Raw genomic sequence first — 16,110 nt, forward strand, 5'->3', positions numbered from 1 at the left:
GTCTTCGCTTCCTCCTGGCTTGTGAATTGCATCTGCAACTCTTGGCCCAGTCCCTGGCACTCACTATTCTGTGTGCTTTCCTTTCAAAACGGGCTTGATCTGTACCTCACTTCTTAGTGATTGCTGTTAATCTTCAGCTGCTTTTGAACTCATTTTCTCACGCTCAATGGGGGACGTGTGTTCCTTAAGCCAAGCTGCTGCTGTGAGATCTCTGCAGAGCTTTCCTGCGTTGCCCCGCAGTGCCAGCAGTGCCCCGGAGCCCCGCTCTGCCCGGCCATCTCCTGTTTGGCAGGATCAGGGAGCAGGTGCCCGAGGTCCTTCTGGTCTTCATCAGATTTGAAGCACTGTGGCAGACTAATGGCAGCTTCTGAATTGCCGGTGGGGTCATTGGTGCCTTTAATTGCGGTGTGGAGTTTGATGGTCTGTAGTTGTCTGGTCTATAAAAATGAGTATGCTAACGATTGATGAAATACTGTCTTTGATGTTTTGAATCGATGGCTAAAAGCAATCTGGGAGCAAGTTAATGGGTTTTGAAATCTCACATGCCTGGGACTGCCAGCTGCTGGTTTTGGAAGCGTCTCCTTGTTTGAGTACGAGGGATGTTTTCAATGAGTAGGTGGAAGAAATGACGAGGGATGATGACCACAAGGATCGGAGATGTTGGTATCAGCGACGGTTTTGTTCCGTGGAGAGGAGGCTGTCCTCGCACTTGTGCGGCCAGCAGCGGGCCCGGCCGCTCCGTTCTGCGCTCCTGGCTTACGGCCCGGTCCCGGCAGGGGGAGAAGCGTTCCCTCCCTGCGGCCGTGGGCTCGGGGCTGCCGCACGGCTCCTATGGTGGCAGTTCAGCTCAGGTCCCTCGGCTGTTCTGAAGTCGTGGGCTCGCGCCTCCTTGGGAGCGTTCTAAATCTGTTGGAGCTCTCCTGCCCCCTCCTCCCGTTATTCCGGCAGCTTTACCTAGAATAACTCAGTGTTGCTCTTAAAATGGCACGCTGGCAGAGGAGCCCGTTCCCGCTTCGCGGAGTAAGTTTGCAGCGTGATTCAGTGCCTCCCCCGACATTTCGGGCTGCTAAATCTGGAAGCGCGTTCCCTGTTTATTCCCTTGGCTTTTGACGTTTTTAGCGGTCCGTCGTTCGAGCGCACAGCGCTCTCCTGAGCCGCGGCGCTCCCCCTGCAGGCCCGGCGGTGCGGTGCGGTGCTGTGTTGTGGTGCTGCGGTGCTGTGTTGTGGTGCTGCGGTGCGGTGCGGTGCGGTGCTGTGGTGCTGCGGTGCTGTGGTGCTGCGGTGCTGCGGTGCTGCGGTGCTGTGGTGTGGTGGTCTGGTGCGGTGCTGTGCTGTGGTGCTGCGGTGCTACGGTGCTGCGGTGCTGTGGTGTGGTGGTCTGGTGCGGTGCTGTGCTGTGGTGCTGTGGTGCGGTGCTGTGCTGTGGTGCTGCGGTGCTGCGGTGCTGCGGTGCTGTGGTGTGGTGGTCTGGTGCGGTGCTGTGCTGTGGTGCTGCGGTGCGGTGCTGCGGTGCGGCGCGGTGTCCCCGGGCCGGGCTGCGGGCGGGGCGCGCGGCGGGATTGGCGGGCGGGGCGGGGCGGGGCGGGACGCCGAGGCGGTCCCCGGGCGCACCCCGCGCTGCCGTCGGCGGGCGCCGCGCTCCCGGCCGGGCAGGGCCGGCACCATGAGCACCGGCACGCGCTACAAGAGCAAGCCGCTCAACCCAGGTGAGGCGGCGGTCCGGTGCGTGCGGTATCTCCGCCCCGCGGCCCGCCGCGGCCCTCACGCCTCGTTCTCTTTTCTTTTTCTCTCCTCTCCGCCGGCTCCCGCCGCGGGCATCCCGCCCTCGCCGCCCCGCTGCCGCCCGTCCGCCCCGCAGAAGAGAAGCAGGTAGGTGGGCTCCGCGCCGGCCGCGTGCATCCGGGAAACGGCCGTCGCGCTCCCTCCGTCTCCCCGCGATTCGCTTTCTTTATTTCCCGGGTGCGTCGGGCGGAGGAAGGCGGCCCGGGGGCTGCAGGAGCCGTTTCAGCATCGGCCGCTGCCCGCGGCAGAGCCGCGACGTGGGGTGTGGTGATGCAATCGGGTGACATCGGCAGGTTTTTTGGCTCTCCGTTCGGCATTCGGAGGCGTTCGGGGTGTTTTACAGGAAGGTGAATTTCTCTGCGGAGATCGAACGTCTGCGTAAGGGGGAAGCAGCGGAGCGCCGTGCGGTCCGTCGCCCCGATGCGGGCTGCCCGCCGTCCCCGGGCTCGGAGCTGCGGCCCCGCGGGGTGGGGTTGGAGGTGCGGCACGGAGGAACCCCCGCCCCGCCCCTCCCGGCTCGCGCCCGCTTCGGGGTCCGCTTCCTCGCCGAGCGAACGCCTTCCCGAGCCGGGCGGTGCTGCGGCGCAGCCTTCCCGAGCTGCAGCTGCGAACTCATTGTGCGGCGGCGGGCGGCCGCCCGGCCCTACTGGGAATGGTGCTTCCCCACAGTGCGGGCGTGGACGCTGAGAAGGTAGCTGTGTGTTTTTGGGAGCTGCTGACTGCAGTGAGAGAACAAAGTAAATCTGGTGGCAGTAGGACGGTGGGGACTTAGTGGGTGATTTTTTTCCCCTAATCTGCTGCATTTTTTGCTACTGTTATACAGTTAGCTGTTAGTATATTGTTATTATTTCGATTCTTGTGTTTCTATGGGGAAATAAGCCAGGCTGTGTTCTGAAATTGTGGGGAAAAAAAGTCAGTGTAAGCTGTGAACCGAAAGCGAGATCTGTGACCCAAAGCACCATGCTGTTCTTTAGCTTGTTTTGAGACAAAGAGCGAAGCAGGAGATGTGTACAGCTCCTTTCTGCTGCTCCCCAGGCTGAGAAGCAAGGAAGACAGAGTACTTTGTTCTAGATGCTATCATAATTCCTGCAGGCCTTTGTCACATCTGGGTGACGGCCCTGCCCCACTGTGTCAGTGTGTGCACAGCAGCTGAGCTCTGCTGGGGCCGGAGCGGCCTCTGCTCAGGTGTGCTGCTGTGTGTGCGTGTGTGTGCACAAAGGTGCTCAGGTGTGCTGCTGTGTGTGCGTGTGTGTGCACAAAGGTGCTCAGGTGTGCTTCTCAGGTGTGCTGCTGTGTGTGTGTGTGCACAAAGGTGCTGAGCACAGAGCAGGGCTTGTAGGACAAAGGCAGCTGGGCTGTGTGCCTGTGCCGGCTGCGTTCCTTGTGGATGGTGGAGGGAAATGAAGCTGTGAATACAAAGCAATCTGCTGAAACGTGAGCAAACGTATGGAAGCACAAATGATATCTTTATTGTTTGAGAGCAGGGCTTTTCTTTCTGTGCTACTTGGTGCCAATCCATGTGCATCTAGTAGCAGGTACCAATTTAAAACGTTTGCTGAAGCTGAAATTCTTGCCAGAAGCAGTTAAAAAAAAAAAAAAAAAAAAAATTAAATATGATATGAGAGCTAAGTAAGGCAGAACAATAAATTGCATGTAAGTAATGTAGCTTTTGGTGACATCTTGATAATGTTAATGACTTGCTGAGTACACATAAAGGAACAATGTGGTGTCAGAGAATCTGTGTTCATCTTCCTTACAGTGTGATTGTGGCTGATGCGTTGTCTGGGGCCAGAGGACTCTGATTTGTGGGTCTGACTCACAAATGCTAGCTTTTATGAAGAGAAAACTGCAGGAGATTCTCCATCTCCCTGATTCCCAGTTTTTCCACGCTCTCTGTTTCTGATGTCAGCTCTTGTTTGACACCGATCTCACTTGCCAGTGAAGTCAGTGGAGTTTTGGTACTGGTCTCCATCCACCTTTCCAAGGGGGAAGGGTTGTGGTTTAGGACCCTGGACCAGGAAAACCAGTTTCTGCTCTGAAGCTGTACAGCAGGTTGCTTGGTGAGGCCAAGCTCCTCACTTCAGCACTGCTGCAGTTGAGTTGCTTTCTCTCCTAGGAATTCAACTGGAGCCTCTAATGGGGGATTCTCCTGGAGGGGCGGGGGAGGCAGATGAGCAGCCATTAACAGCGGGTACCGAAGGACAAGCAGTGGAAATGGAAATATGGAAATGGAGCAATTTGTTGAAAGACTGTTTTGACTCAGGAACCTATAAGGGCAAGTGCAGCTGATTGACACCACTGAAGCCCAAGGCGTTGCTGTGGGAGTACAGGTGAAACCTCCTAAGTGCGTCGTCAGACTGGAGTCTCCTGGCACGCTCCTGCAGAACATGCCTCCTATTTCATGCTGTTGGTGTGTGTTTGTTTGGGGTGTGACCTTGTCCCGTCGCTGGAACTGGCTCCTGCTCACTCAGGCTCGTGTCTCTGATGTTCTCTGAAGTCTTTGTTCCTCGTTAGGTCAGCGGGATGGGAACACCTTCCCAAGTTGATCTCTCCACCCCATCGAGTTGCAAAGTTGTTTGGGTGTGGGAGCAGAAGCGGTCTGGTGGATCCAGTTCTCTTAGTGGGTTTGGAATTACAGGGCTGTGCCTCTTGTGTTCAGCTTGGTCCTTTTTTTCTGCTTAAACATATTTTGAAGTAGTCTGCTTCTCAGTTAAACATATACGTGGGGGTATCGTGTTTAAGAAAGATGCTGTGCAAACGGTTGTTTGGCTGTAAGAATGCTGTTACTGTAAACCCAAACATTGAGAACTCCTGAGTTTGTTGCATTTTTATTTGTTTTTGAAATTTGGAATTTTATGTATTCAAAATCTATAGCTTTTGTTATTACTTAGGGAAAAACAGCAACAAAAAGCAGAGATTTCTGTTTGTGGTACGATAGGTATTACAAAAGCAAAGATGTCTCCCATCTAAAATGGCAACTGTGCCAAAATAGAGCATCAATTTCAGGCCAGCCTTCACCTCAGTCCTTCTGGTGGCCTTATCAGATAGCCCTGGTAGGTGGAAATCCCCTCCTTCCCCTTAGTTTGTTCTGAGCCACAGCCTTCGCCTTTTGTGATGAGAAGAACCCAGAGGGGCTTATAAGAACTGCGTGAGCTGCTCTGAAGGCTGTGCTCCGCGTGGTGCAGAGGTACCTGAGGTGTTCCTGGGTGCTGTGTGATGATCCTACAGTGCTCCACTGTGGGCAGGGGGTTGTGGCAAAGAGCAGAGAAGGAGGAGCAGCGATTCCCGTGTCCTGAGCTTGGTGAGGATGACCTTAATGTCACCCTTGATTTCTGTGTAGGCGTGTATGTGATGAAAATTGATTAGCTGAGTTGTGAAATAGGCGATAAGTGCTGTTTGTGTGCAAGGTTCTGATGTACAGCAGCTTGCTCCTGCTCTGTGTGGAATTGCAACCAAGTCTGTGCTGGAGCAGCATGGAGGACTCCTACCTACCTGTGTTAGATGTCTGCGGCATTTTTATCTTCCATCTGTTTTCCTTAAAAGAGCTGCTCTTGTGATCTTGTGACCTGGGGAAGGTTCTGCTTACTGGTGCTCCTACAGAACTGCGTGGAACCTGGCAGGCAGAGTGCACTTTTTCTCAGGGTTAACGCTGTGATTTTATAGTCGTGACTCTTTGAGTCACTGGGAGGAGCAGTAGGGATCTGTTCCTGTGCACAAGTCTGACACAATCTGTATCCATTCAAACGGAGTGGGTTGTGGTGAGGGTTTTTTTGCTAGCAGAAAGCAAGGTTTTGTGTTTGCAGCTGGCGAGGGGAATATTTCAGCACAGCTGCGGGTTGCACTGGGTGAGGCTGTTTCACTTTGACTCTCTGTGTTGAAGTCTCTTCAACCGATGTGTTTTCCAGCCTCAGTCTTACATCCTGGCTCCTGAGAAATGCCTGCCAGAAGGGGAGCCGTGCATTAGTCACAGGCTCTAGAGGTGGATACTGGAAGCACTTAAAGCAGCACATCTCTGCTTGTTTTTCTGTTGTCCCAGTGTATCTTGGCCAGACAGTATTGGGGTGGGAGCTTTTACTTCTCTGTATAAAGCCTTGAGTGTCTTATTCTTTTTTTTTTTTTTTTTTTTTTTTTTTTTTTTTTTTTTTTTTTTTTTTTTTTTAAAGCCAAATTCAAAAGGCAATGTTGGTTCCTTCCCTTCCAAACTGGGCCAGGGCTCAGTGCTCAGCACAGTGTGTCCAGAGCCGGGTGGGACTGCAGCAGGTCCTGGCATTCAGGTTCTGACTTCTTGCCGACCCCTGTCTGAACAGCCCTGCTGCAGGCGGCCCTGTGTCTCACAGGTGGGTTATTCTGAGCTCAGGAGGTGAGCTCCATCCTTAGGCTTCTTTTAAATATTTTTTTCTTTTTTTTTTTTTTTTTTTTTTTTTTTTCCTGCTTCACTTCTTGGAAAAGGGCCGTAAAAGCAGGTCAGTGCGTGGCTACGTAGTGACTGGAGTGGCTGGAGAGCTGGGCACAGCCTGCCTCCTGCTCTTCAATTATTTATGCTCCAAATGGGTAAAACGGTCATCAGCACAGGGCAGGGGAGAGGTTCAGCCTGCCCAGAGCTACTAGCAATATGCAGTTTATGAAAAGGAGGTGTCCCCATGTGGGGATTTTTATCCCTTGAATTTCCATGAACTGTTTTGCTACTTACATGCAAATCCAGAATTCTGCTGTTCTTGTGTGAATTGTGCAGAGCCCCTTTGGGCACGTTAGCAATGTGAGTGTGGCAGGTGCTGTGCCTGATGTTAGCGAAGGGCAAAAACCCCAAGGGACGCCTGTGACACTGTTGCTCAGCTGCTGGGTTGCAGCGTGCTGGGACATTGCGAAAGGTGGTTTGCAATTGCAGAGGTGAAAGTGTTGTTGCCATCTGAATACAGAGAAACCCATTCCCTGGATACTTTCAGGCCTCCAGAGTCTAGGAGCCTCTTACAAGCTTCTAATGCTCTCAAAAATGATACTAGCTTCATGTGGATACTGTTCTCTGATTGGCTATAGTAGCAGGAAATAGACTTAATGTGTCATGACAGTCCTGTCCCAGCCTTTGAGCAGGGAGACAAGCTTTGAGTTCGGTGTCTTCTGGAGCATCCTCAGTTTGGGTCTAAGTCGCTGGTTATTAAATACCCCGTACAGTGGGGGCTGTGCATTCAGCCAGCTGTGCTGTCCCACGTTGGGTCCCTGCTGAGGTCTTTGGAGCTTTGCTAAAGGAGTTACGAATGTTCAACCCAAGGGGCTCCCCTAGCAGCTTTGGGTCACCCCGCACTGCAGTGGTACTGCTGTCACTGTGCTGCTGCTGGCAGCCGTGTGCGCTGAATCCAAGCCTGGAGAGCTGTGCTCCATCTTTGGTACTTCAAGCACTTCTTGCTGAGACAGCTGTTGACTCAGCCAAAAGGGTTTATCTCATTTCTCTTCCACTTTAAGTGATTCCTGGGCTACTTTTTTTTTTTCTGCATAGCTGTGGATGAAGTGACAGGCACCTTCCTTGCTCACCTTCACAGGTTCTTTCCTGAGCAACAGTGGTCTTTGTCCCCTTCTTGCCCCAGACTGATTTCCTTGGGCAGTGACATCTCACAGAATAATCCTCCAGTTCTCAAGAAGGGAATGTATGGCATCTCAGACAGATACATTGTGTGACTTCAGAGTTCTGTCAAGCTTATGCAAGTTGTCTTGTAGCATGCTGAAATAACTCCATGCGGGCTGGACTGTGTGTGTGTGTATGTCTGCAGTGCGGTCAGCCTGGAAGCTCAGAAAGAATGTTTGTCTGCTGTTATGTGTTCCTTTTGTCCCAAAGAATCATTCCTGGAGCTGTGAAGAAGTTTGCAGTCAGTGTGTTCCCACAGTGATGTTCAGAAGCTGGATTTGTGTGTGGTGCGTCAGAAGAGCTGGGATCAGATCCCAGAACATGTGCTTGTTGTCAGCATGTGTGCTGCTGTTCATCCACAACTTGGTATCCCATAAATACTGTTTAAAATGAGTGGTGGAAGGTGGTGCTGAGTGCTGGGAGGAAGGATTTGTGTCTGCAGTGCTGCCTGGAGCGGCTGGACTGAGGAAAGCAAAGGAGATCTTTTGTTAGTCCCAACTCAAGTGAAGAGTCTTCTATATCTTGAGGGGCTGAATGGATTAGTACTCTTAATTCCCCCTCTTTTGTATGGGTGCGTTTCCAGTGTGTTAATTAAAATGTTGCAATTTGCTAACGCTTAGCTTTAGGCTGCAGCACCGCTCTGGGCTGTCGCTCCCAGCCTTTACCTGTGGAGGAGAGCGTGCCCAGGGCTGCAGCAAAGCTTGGCTCAGTGTTGGCCAAGAGGAGCTGAAGAGGAAGTGAAACCCTGTACGAGCATCTGCAAGGCTGTAATGCCAAGAGGGGGAGGTGAATTGTTTAGCTTTAGTACAACTGTCTGCTCCTGAAGTCCAAAAAAAAAAAAGTTCTTTTTTTTTTTTTTTTTTTTTTTTTTTTTTTTTTTTTTTTTTTTTTTTTTTTTTTTTTTTTTAAGAGAAGTCTGGAGCTCGTTTCTGGAAGAAGGTGTAGCCACAGTTCAGAGATGCTTGAGATGGCAGACACTGCTGGATGCAGCTGGGCAGCCCTCAGGTGCTGTGCCATGGCAGCACAGGCTGAGGGAGGGCTGAGGTGAGCGTGGTGTGCTGGGGATCTCATATTGTGCTTCACACTCAATGTGGGGTCTGCAAGGTGTGAGCGAGATGTCAGTCAGAGGTGGGAAGCCCTTGATTAGAGTTTAGCTCACATCTGTTGGGCTGCTGCTCTGTACAGCTGCTCTCACCCTGAGGTTAACTGCTGGTGGCTGGCCCATCCCTGTCCACCAGTGCTGTACTGTGTGTCTGTTCAGAGCTGGAGAGTTGGGCTCCTTTGCATGCCAGCTTTATTCAGCTCAGATCTTTGCTCTTCCTGGGAACTTTGGGAGTGCCCTGTTTGTTTTGAAGTTCATTATCGAGAGTGTCCAGGGTTTGTGTGGGGCGCTGGGATGGCCTGCCTCGGCCTGACCCACCCGGGGCAGCCGGTGCCATTCCTCTGGAATGACTTCTGGCCCAGGAACCAGGAGCTGGGAATGCAGTCTTAACAAATAAACCGCAGGAGCATGAGTGCTGGCTGCTGGAGCCAGGCCATGGGGACCAGCTCAGCCCGCTGACCTCTGGACGTTCTCGGTGCAGAAACGAGGGAGAGGAAGAAAAGATCCACTCGGCTTGTGGGAAAAGAGGCTTCAAGAGTTTGACGTCTTCCTTCTGCTTTCTGTGAGGCAAAGCCCACAGATACAGCTGTGATCTGCGCTCCTGTGACTGCTCCGTTTTGCCTTGCAGACCCCTGAGCTATGTGAGCACGCAAGGAACAGGTCTTTCACTGCTTTAGTTTGCATTCCTGTTATTTTTAAGATCACTTCCCAGACAAATTGCTTCACTTTCAGCAATCTGTAATGTCTCTTGGCTATTCGGTCAGCCTGGGAACTGTTTGAATCCTGCCTGCTGTGCTCAGCTCATTCTTGCTGTGACACACACGTGGAGTCTTACATCCACTTTTAAAATAAATTAACTGCTACCTAAATTACATATCCAGGTGAAACTTGAGTTACAAAGCTGAGCATCTGCTGGCAGCCTGCCCTGCTCATGTTGTCCTGTTGCTCTGCGTATTTTGAAGCTCTTCTGAATCTCTGCATTCAGTGTTCAGTGCTGTGAATATAGAATTGGAGATGCCCATCTGGATCAAGAGTAACTTCCCTTTACCCACGGCCTGCCATAAAAAAGATGTTTATGGCCCTTAGGATGCTATAGAGTTTCTGAACTGCTCAGAAGAGGTGGTCAGGCAGCAATGGAAGGAGCATCACAGCCTCAGGTTGCTGGTATTTGCCCTGGTTCCTGGGGAATGGCTTGTAGCAAAATCCTGCTGCTGTGATGGCACAGTACTGAGATAAGCAAGTGTGTGTGCACAGCAGAGAGGGGGGGATGCTGTCTGAGAGCATCTCTTCTTTCCCAGAGGCTGCTTGTGCATCCCTGCTTTGATGGCTCCTGTGCTGTGCCTGGGGCAGTGCTCTGGCTCCTTTAGCTGTAGCACACAGAAGGGAAGCTGCTCGTGCCTTGCTCCTGAGTTTAATACTTTGCTGTTCGTCTGCTTACTTTCAAGAACTCTCCTCCCCATGAAAGGAACCCTTGGCAAAGTGTGTATTTATGAGGGAAGCAGGAATTAGAGCAGACAGTTATTTAGCAGGACTCGGTGCTTCTGGGCAGTTAATCCTGGCACATGCTTGGGAAGGACTCCAGGTCCATGGAGCAGCTGAATGCTCTGCCTCTGCTCCAGGCTGTCAACCCTGGGGCTGACACTTCAGAAGCTCAGACAGACCTGTAGAGGTAAGAAAGCCAGAGGTATGTTTTGCACATACACCTCAGTACTGTCACACTGTGACGGTGGTCCTCTGAAGCATTACTCCTGCGGGCAGGATGTTTTTGGGGAGCAGGAGTGTGTCCTCTTGCCACTCAGAGAAGTGTTGCCTGGCCCACCCCTCCACATCAGCTCACGCCATTTGACTTCATGGGAGTTTAAATAGAAGCCAAACCAACTGGATGAAGCTTGAGGTTCCTCCTCCTCAGTGCCTGCTCTATTTGTCCTGCTGGTCCTCATGCAGCAAGGCCATCTCATAGCTGTGTGGTGGCGTTATTTTCAGCAGCCCTCATTAATGTCAGTGAAAGCTTTTCTGTTTGAGCTGGTAGGGTCACTCCACAGCAGCTGCTCAGAGGCTCCAGCCAGTGCCAGGCATTCCGCTGCCTGCTTTGAATGGCCAGTGTCATTGGAACGTCCCCCTGCTCCTCCTGCGATCCCAGTGTCATGGGCAGGTGTTGGTCAATAGTGGAATTGTTCTTCTGGTAAACAAGTGATGGTGTTACTGGAGTTGTCCTTCATGTAGCACAGTGCAGGGCGTGCGTGGGATTGCTAACGAGGGATATCACGAGACTTGTTGGTCTGAAAGCTTCATGAACCATCTTATTTTTCCCTGCAAAGTGTGTAGATGTTCATTCACATTTGCTGTTCCTCCCCTGCATCCTCCTCTTGGTCATGTTTGGTACTGAAGTGTGTTACAGCACAGTGGTGGGCATTTCAAAGGCTCTGCTGTGACATTACCAGCAATGCATGTCCAGGAAACGCCTGGGTGAGGCCCTGCTCTTGCCTCATCAGACATCCTTTTTCACGTACGCCCAAGGGTTGAGGTAATTTGTGGGGGCCTGTGCATATCTGGTGCTCAGAGCCTGTTTCTTGGGGGTTTATGGCTTCCTTTAATGAAAAATAACCTATTTTTCTTTCCTTATTATTTTTCAAAAAACTCGAGGCGCCCACCTTTCGGCTACCATGCTGCACCAGTGGGCCAGTGTCCTTTCCTCCGGTGGAGAAGACAGATCTCACTTCGTGTTCTTAAAGCAGTGGTTTATAAATGAGCCTGAAAGGAGAATTTGATTTCCTCGCATAGGGCAAAATTGCATCAGAGAAGAGTCCTATCAAAATTTCACAAACCTGGGCCATGAATTAAGCCTGACACAACTGATTTTACTGTGAATATCCCACTGATGGGATGTGCAGGTAAGGGGGTGTTACCTGTGTGCACTTAGCACCACAGCCCCTGCATCCTCACCTGTCCCTCAGCAGTGCTGGTGCCAGTGCTCCTTGCATTCCAGATTTTGTACCCCTTCTCATCTCGGGATTTGCTCACTCTGTGCAGCCTGAGGGCACGAGGCTGCAGGGGATGGAGCTGTGTCCCTGCCCGTGTAGCTGCTTACGTTTCTCTTGGATTGCTTCACAGGAAAGCGTAGTTTAGCAAATGCAATTTTTCTACCTCGTTGCTTCTGAGTTCTCTCTAACATTGAGTACTGCTGTGCTCTGTGTGTCCAACAAGCACAGCATTTACAGCCAAATTATGTTGTCGTGTCTAATATCTTCGTTAGGCTGGTTTCGTTTCTCTGGCTTCCAGAAATCCAGTATAATCACTTCAAAGGTGACATTTCCAGGAACTCTGCTTTTCCAATGCCTGTTCCTTATCTCCTATTTTGCACCTCCTTTACCATTCTTGTTATTTTTGGGTGGAGCCCAGAAAAAAAAAATAATGGATGAGTCAACAATATCATGGAACAAAATGCACAGGAGTGAGAAGATTTAGGACTAAGTTGGATTGAAGGAGCTCTGTGCTAAGGTTTCTTCCTAAGGCTGTGATTTTTGGTAATGAGAGAGGGAAGATGCTTCTCAAATCTGGTAGAAAGCACCATCCCTGGGATTTGGTTGGAACAGTAACAGTATTCCTACTCAAACTGGTTGCCATTTTTTTCTGCCGAGTTAGCACCAGTGCAATTTGCCAAAATGGCAGAATTGAGCTCTAAAGCCATGCTTTCATGGGAGGAGCATAACAGCAGCTCTGATGTTCTTGTTGCTAGGACTAAGCGCAGCTTTCAATCTGAATGGCTTTTACTGGTGTTTTGGGTGAGTGTCCTAAAAACCCACTCAAATGAACAGAAGGAATATACATGAGATCTTTGCAGAGCATTAGTGCGTGCAGTGTTATTCATGTGCAGTGCTTTGAACATAAAATGGCTGCCTGTTCCTGCACACACAGAGCAGCTGAGTGCTGGAAGAGCGTGAAGGTTACAGAAAGTGGGAGATCTACAAGCAGTGCTGTGGGTTCTTTCTGCTACAGAGCATGGTTCAGTTCTCCAGCGTGCCTGGGTGCAGTGAAGAGCACAGCCCCTCTGGAATGTCTCGGAGCATCCTCAAGGGCCCAGCAGGGTAGGCTTGGTGTTAGCAGTGGAGAGAACTTCGCTATGGTTTTAGAGGTGACAGAAGAAGGACTGAAACCCACAGGGGAGAAAGCTCTTGCTTTCATTGTGTTCTTGTCTGGTTGATATCTCAGGTTGGCCCATGGAATGAGGCTGGGAAACAACTGGGGAACACCCGAGGAGCAGCAGTCGTGCTGTTGAGCCCCAGGAGTGCTGTGTGATCTAGAGAAACTAGCATAGAATTGACAGTGCAGGTGCTCTGGAGTTTCAGTCTTTTATCTGGTTGCAGGAAATTCTAGAAATATGTGGCATGTGCACACAACAGTTTGTGCACACAACAGGCATCTCCATTGCTTCTCTATCCACTGCATTTACAGCGGCTCCCATTATTCCATGGTAAAAAGAAGTTACCGCACTCAGGGTTGCTTTGGCCAGCCACTGCTGGGGCACATGCTGAAGGCCAAGGCCACATGCATTTCATGCATGGGTTGGAGCTGGTCAAACAGCACGTGGGTTGCAGCAGTTGTTTTTACTCACAAAATGGCCCCGAGCACATTGTAAGGAGAGACAGGGAATTCTGGAAGGGGCTTGTAAAACCTCAGTGCTTCCCTCTGTTAGAACAAAATCTGGTGTGAAGGAACAAAATCACGGCCCCAGAGGAGGGAACAGTGTGACCATGATATATCTTGGCTGTTACTGCTTGAGGCCCTGTTGGGCACTGTGGTCAGTTCAGTGCTTCCAAGAATGAGATACTGATTCATCTGTGGTCAATGTGTGTTGTGTTGTTTGTTTTTTTTTTGCTTTTTTTTTTTAAATGATGCCACTGAACAACTGGCCTGGTTGCTGCTTGTCAAGCTTGGCTGGGGCAAAGATCTTTTCCTGTGCTGCTGACTTCCATTTCCATCCTCCTTGCTCAGCCTGGTTCCTTGAGGTGTGGGTTAAGGCCTACCTGATCTGGATATGCTGTCGCTGTGATCGGTGTGGTGGCCTGGCTCACATTTAGTGCTGCCTGGGTGGGATCAGTGACCAGTACAAATCACTGCAAACTGCACGTGCACAGGGAGAAAGAGATGGACTGCTGCAGCACAGGCATCTGAGGGTCAGCAGCTGGAGCTGGGCACAAGGTGGAGCAGTATGGCCGAACTTATTGGGCAGCACTGGGCTGTGATTTCTCCCCAGAGCTCTGCTTGGCTTGGGTTTGGGAAGCTAGGGGTCGAGCACAGTCCCATGCAGCACGTGTCACAGCCTGGTGTTCCTGCCAGGTTCCCTCTTGCAGGGGAAGGACAGAGAGGAGGGTGGATGGTTCTGGTGGCAGCTGACTGGGAGCCAGAGATTAATGAAGTGTTGAGCTTTTAATGGGGAATGTGCTCCACTGATTTGGGTTTCCCTCCCCACCCATCCCCACCCACTCTTTCTATTCTGTGGCACAGTCTTGAGAGCAGCTTGAGAACAAGTGATTTCAGACTGCCGGTGACCTCATCCATCTCCAGCTCTGAGGTGGAGCAGTGTTTGGAGCTATAACCACAACTTATGTTGCTGTTGCTGTTTCAACACTGCAGGCAAGAGGCTGATGCTGTGGGGAGAGCCTGGTGCTTCCCAATCCCTTCGTGCCCTTGCTGTGTGTGGGTGGGATCTCCCAGCCCATAGTGCCCCTTCTCTCTCCTGAGGACCTTCCTGCTAGCTCCTGACATCTTGCTATTTGCCAGGGTTTAGGGCTGTTGGCTGCCGTGCTGCTTGGGGAAGGGGTGCAGCTGGGCAGTGGCACAGGATGCCTGCTGCCTGCAGGATGTGTGTGTGTGGTGGGAGGCGGGGATGGCTGTGGAGTATTTTCTTTCTGTTCTCATCTTTCTAAATGCTGGTGGAAGGGGAGGGAGTAGCAAGGAAAAGAAGACAGAACAGAGTCCAAAGAGTGTAGCTGGGCAAGAGGCCTTGCTGGAAGCACCAGATACCAGAGCAGTTCCTGGTGAGAAGTCAGGCCCTGTCTTGTAGGGTGCTGAGCTGTGCTGGGGAGCTGAGGAGAGTGCATGCAGAAACTAGCGGAGAATTCTTCCTGCCATGGTAAAAGACCCTTCTTTCTGTTCCTGTTGAGGTCACTAAGATTTTCTCTAGCACATCTTAGTCCAGAATTCTTGGACTGTGCTGATGTCCACTGAGCGCAGTGCCTCCTGTCTGCTGAGGCTGCCCTGCCGAGCGCAGCCCTGGACTTTGGCATACGAGCGAACTGTAGTGAGCACAGCCTGAGCGCTGTCTCGCAAGTCATGCGGGGGAGTCCAGCCACTTCCCCTTAAGCCTGAATTTCTTCTGGCACAAACTCAGGCTGAAGAGATGCTGAGCTTTGGCAGGCTACGGCTGGGAAAATAAAAGCAGTCTTCTGTTTCATCTGTGTGACCGTAGAGGAACCTCCCTGACTCTGGGTAGGCAGTACTGAAGGGGGGTAAGAGGAATTTGCTTTTCTCTTGGCCTCATCCCAGGTGGTACCAAGACTGCTGCCCAGATGTAAATTCCACCCCACTGTTGCTGAACAGAGAATTTGACTCTTCTTTGGATCAAACGAGACTTCCCCTGCCCCGCTGCCCCTCTTCCCTCTTGCACTGGAGGCAGATCCTGCCATTTGTGTCAGTTTACAGTCCCGTTTTCCTCCTTCCTGTTGCAGAGCTGTCTTCTCACCTGTATATGATGTAAGTAGGTGAATAAGCAGGGGTTTTGTGTTAAAATGCCGCCTTTTTCTCCTCTCTGCTCAGCATCCCCAGCTCTCACTGATGGCGATGGAGTGCAGAGGGTGGGTAAGTGTGGCTGGCTGCGTGACAGAGCAGCTCTGCCAGCTCTGTGAGAAGGGCTCTGTGCCGTCGGAGCCCCGAGGAAGACACGCTGGTGATGGAGGACTTGCAGCGCTCGCTGCTTGGTGGGGCTCCGGCCATCTGCGCCTCCTGCGTGCCCTCCCCAAAGGGGCCGCTGAGCCCCGAGCCGTTGCCACTCGCCGTGTCTGTGGGGTACAATAACGCTAATGTGTCCGGGCGGCAGCATGAAATGGGCTCGTGTGTCTGGAACAAAGGAGCCTTTGTAGCAGGCCCTGCCGCCTGCGGGAGGTTTGTCAGCTCTGCGCTAACGCGGCTCTCCGTGCCCAGCCGCGCTCCCCCGGCTCGGCGCTGAGCGGCAGCCCGGTGCCAGGGGCTCCAGCTCGCCCTTCGCTATGGGAGGTCTGCGCTGGGGTCGTGCGTGCCCGAGCACGGCCCTGCCCGGTGGCTGCGGGAGGCACTCCTGCACCTCCATCCTGCGCTCGCAGCCTGGCTGCGTGTGTGGCCCGGAGCTGCGACGTGAGGCTGCGTGCGTTCCCTGCGCTGCGCCACGTCCGGGAGCGGCACCGCGAGCACGGGGGCAGGGCTGGCGCAGACCAAGGTGACGACGATGCTCTACCTGCGGCTTTTAAGGGAGTTATTTCTTGCAGAGTTTGGCAGAGCAGGCTGAACGGGATTGCTTAACGGTGTGTGATAGGTTGGCAAAGAAGTGAGGGAAACTCCTTAGCTTGGGCTGCTG

At 52.1% G+C, this 16,110-nt stretch overlaps 1 protein-coding gene across 1 annotated transcript in view; it reads left to right on the top strand.

Annotated features, from left to right (window-relative positions):
- Positions 1 to 1,663: 1,663 nt before the first annotated feature.
- Positions 1,664 to 16,110, top strand: part of SEPTIN5 (septin 5) — a gene marked incomplete at both ends in the record, with an annotated part of 32,329 nt that continues 17,882 nt past the window's right edge. Inside the window, one exon of the mRNA XM_079543776.1 lies at positions 1,664 to 1,717. Coding sequence (XP_079399902.1) covers positions 1,664 to 1,717 — 54 coding nt within the window. The remainder of the gene's footprint in view (positions 1,718 to 16,110) is intronic.

The sequence above is a fragment of the Tetrao urogallus genome, assembly GCF_951394365.1.
Source record: "Tetrao urogallus genome assembly, chromosome: 17".
Taxonomy (NCBI): domain Eukaryota; kingdom Metazoa; phylum Chordata; class Aves; order Galliformes; family Phasianidae; genus Tetrao; species Tetrao urogallus.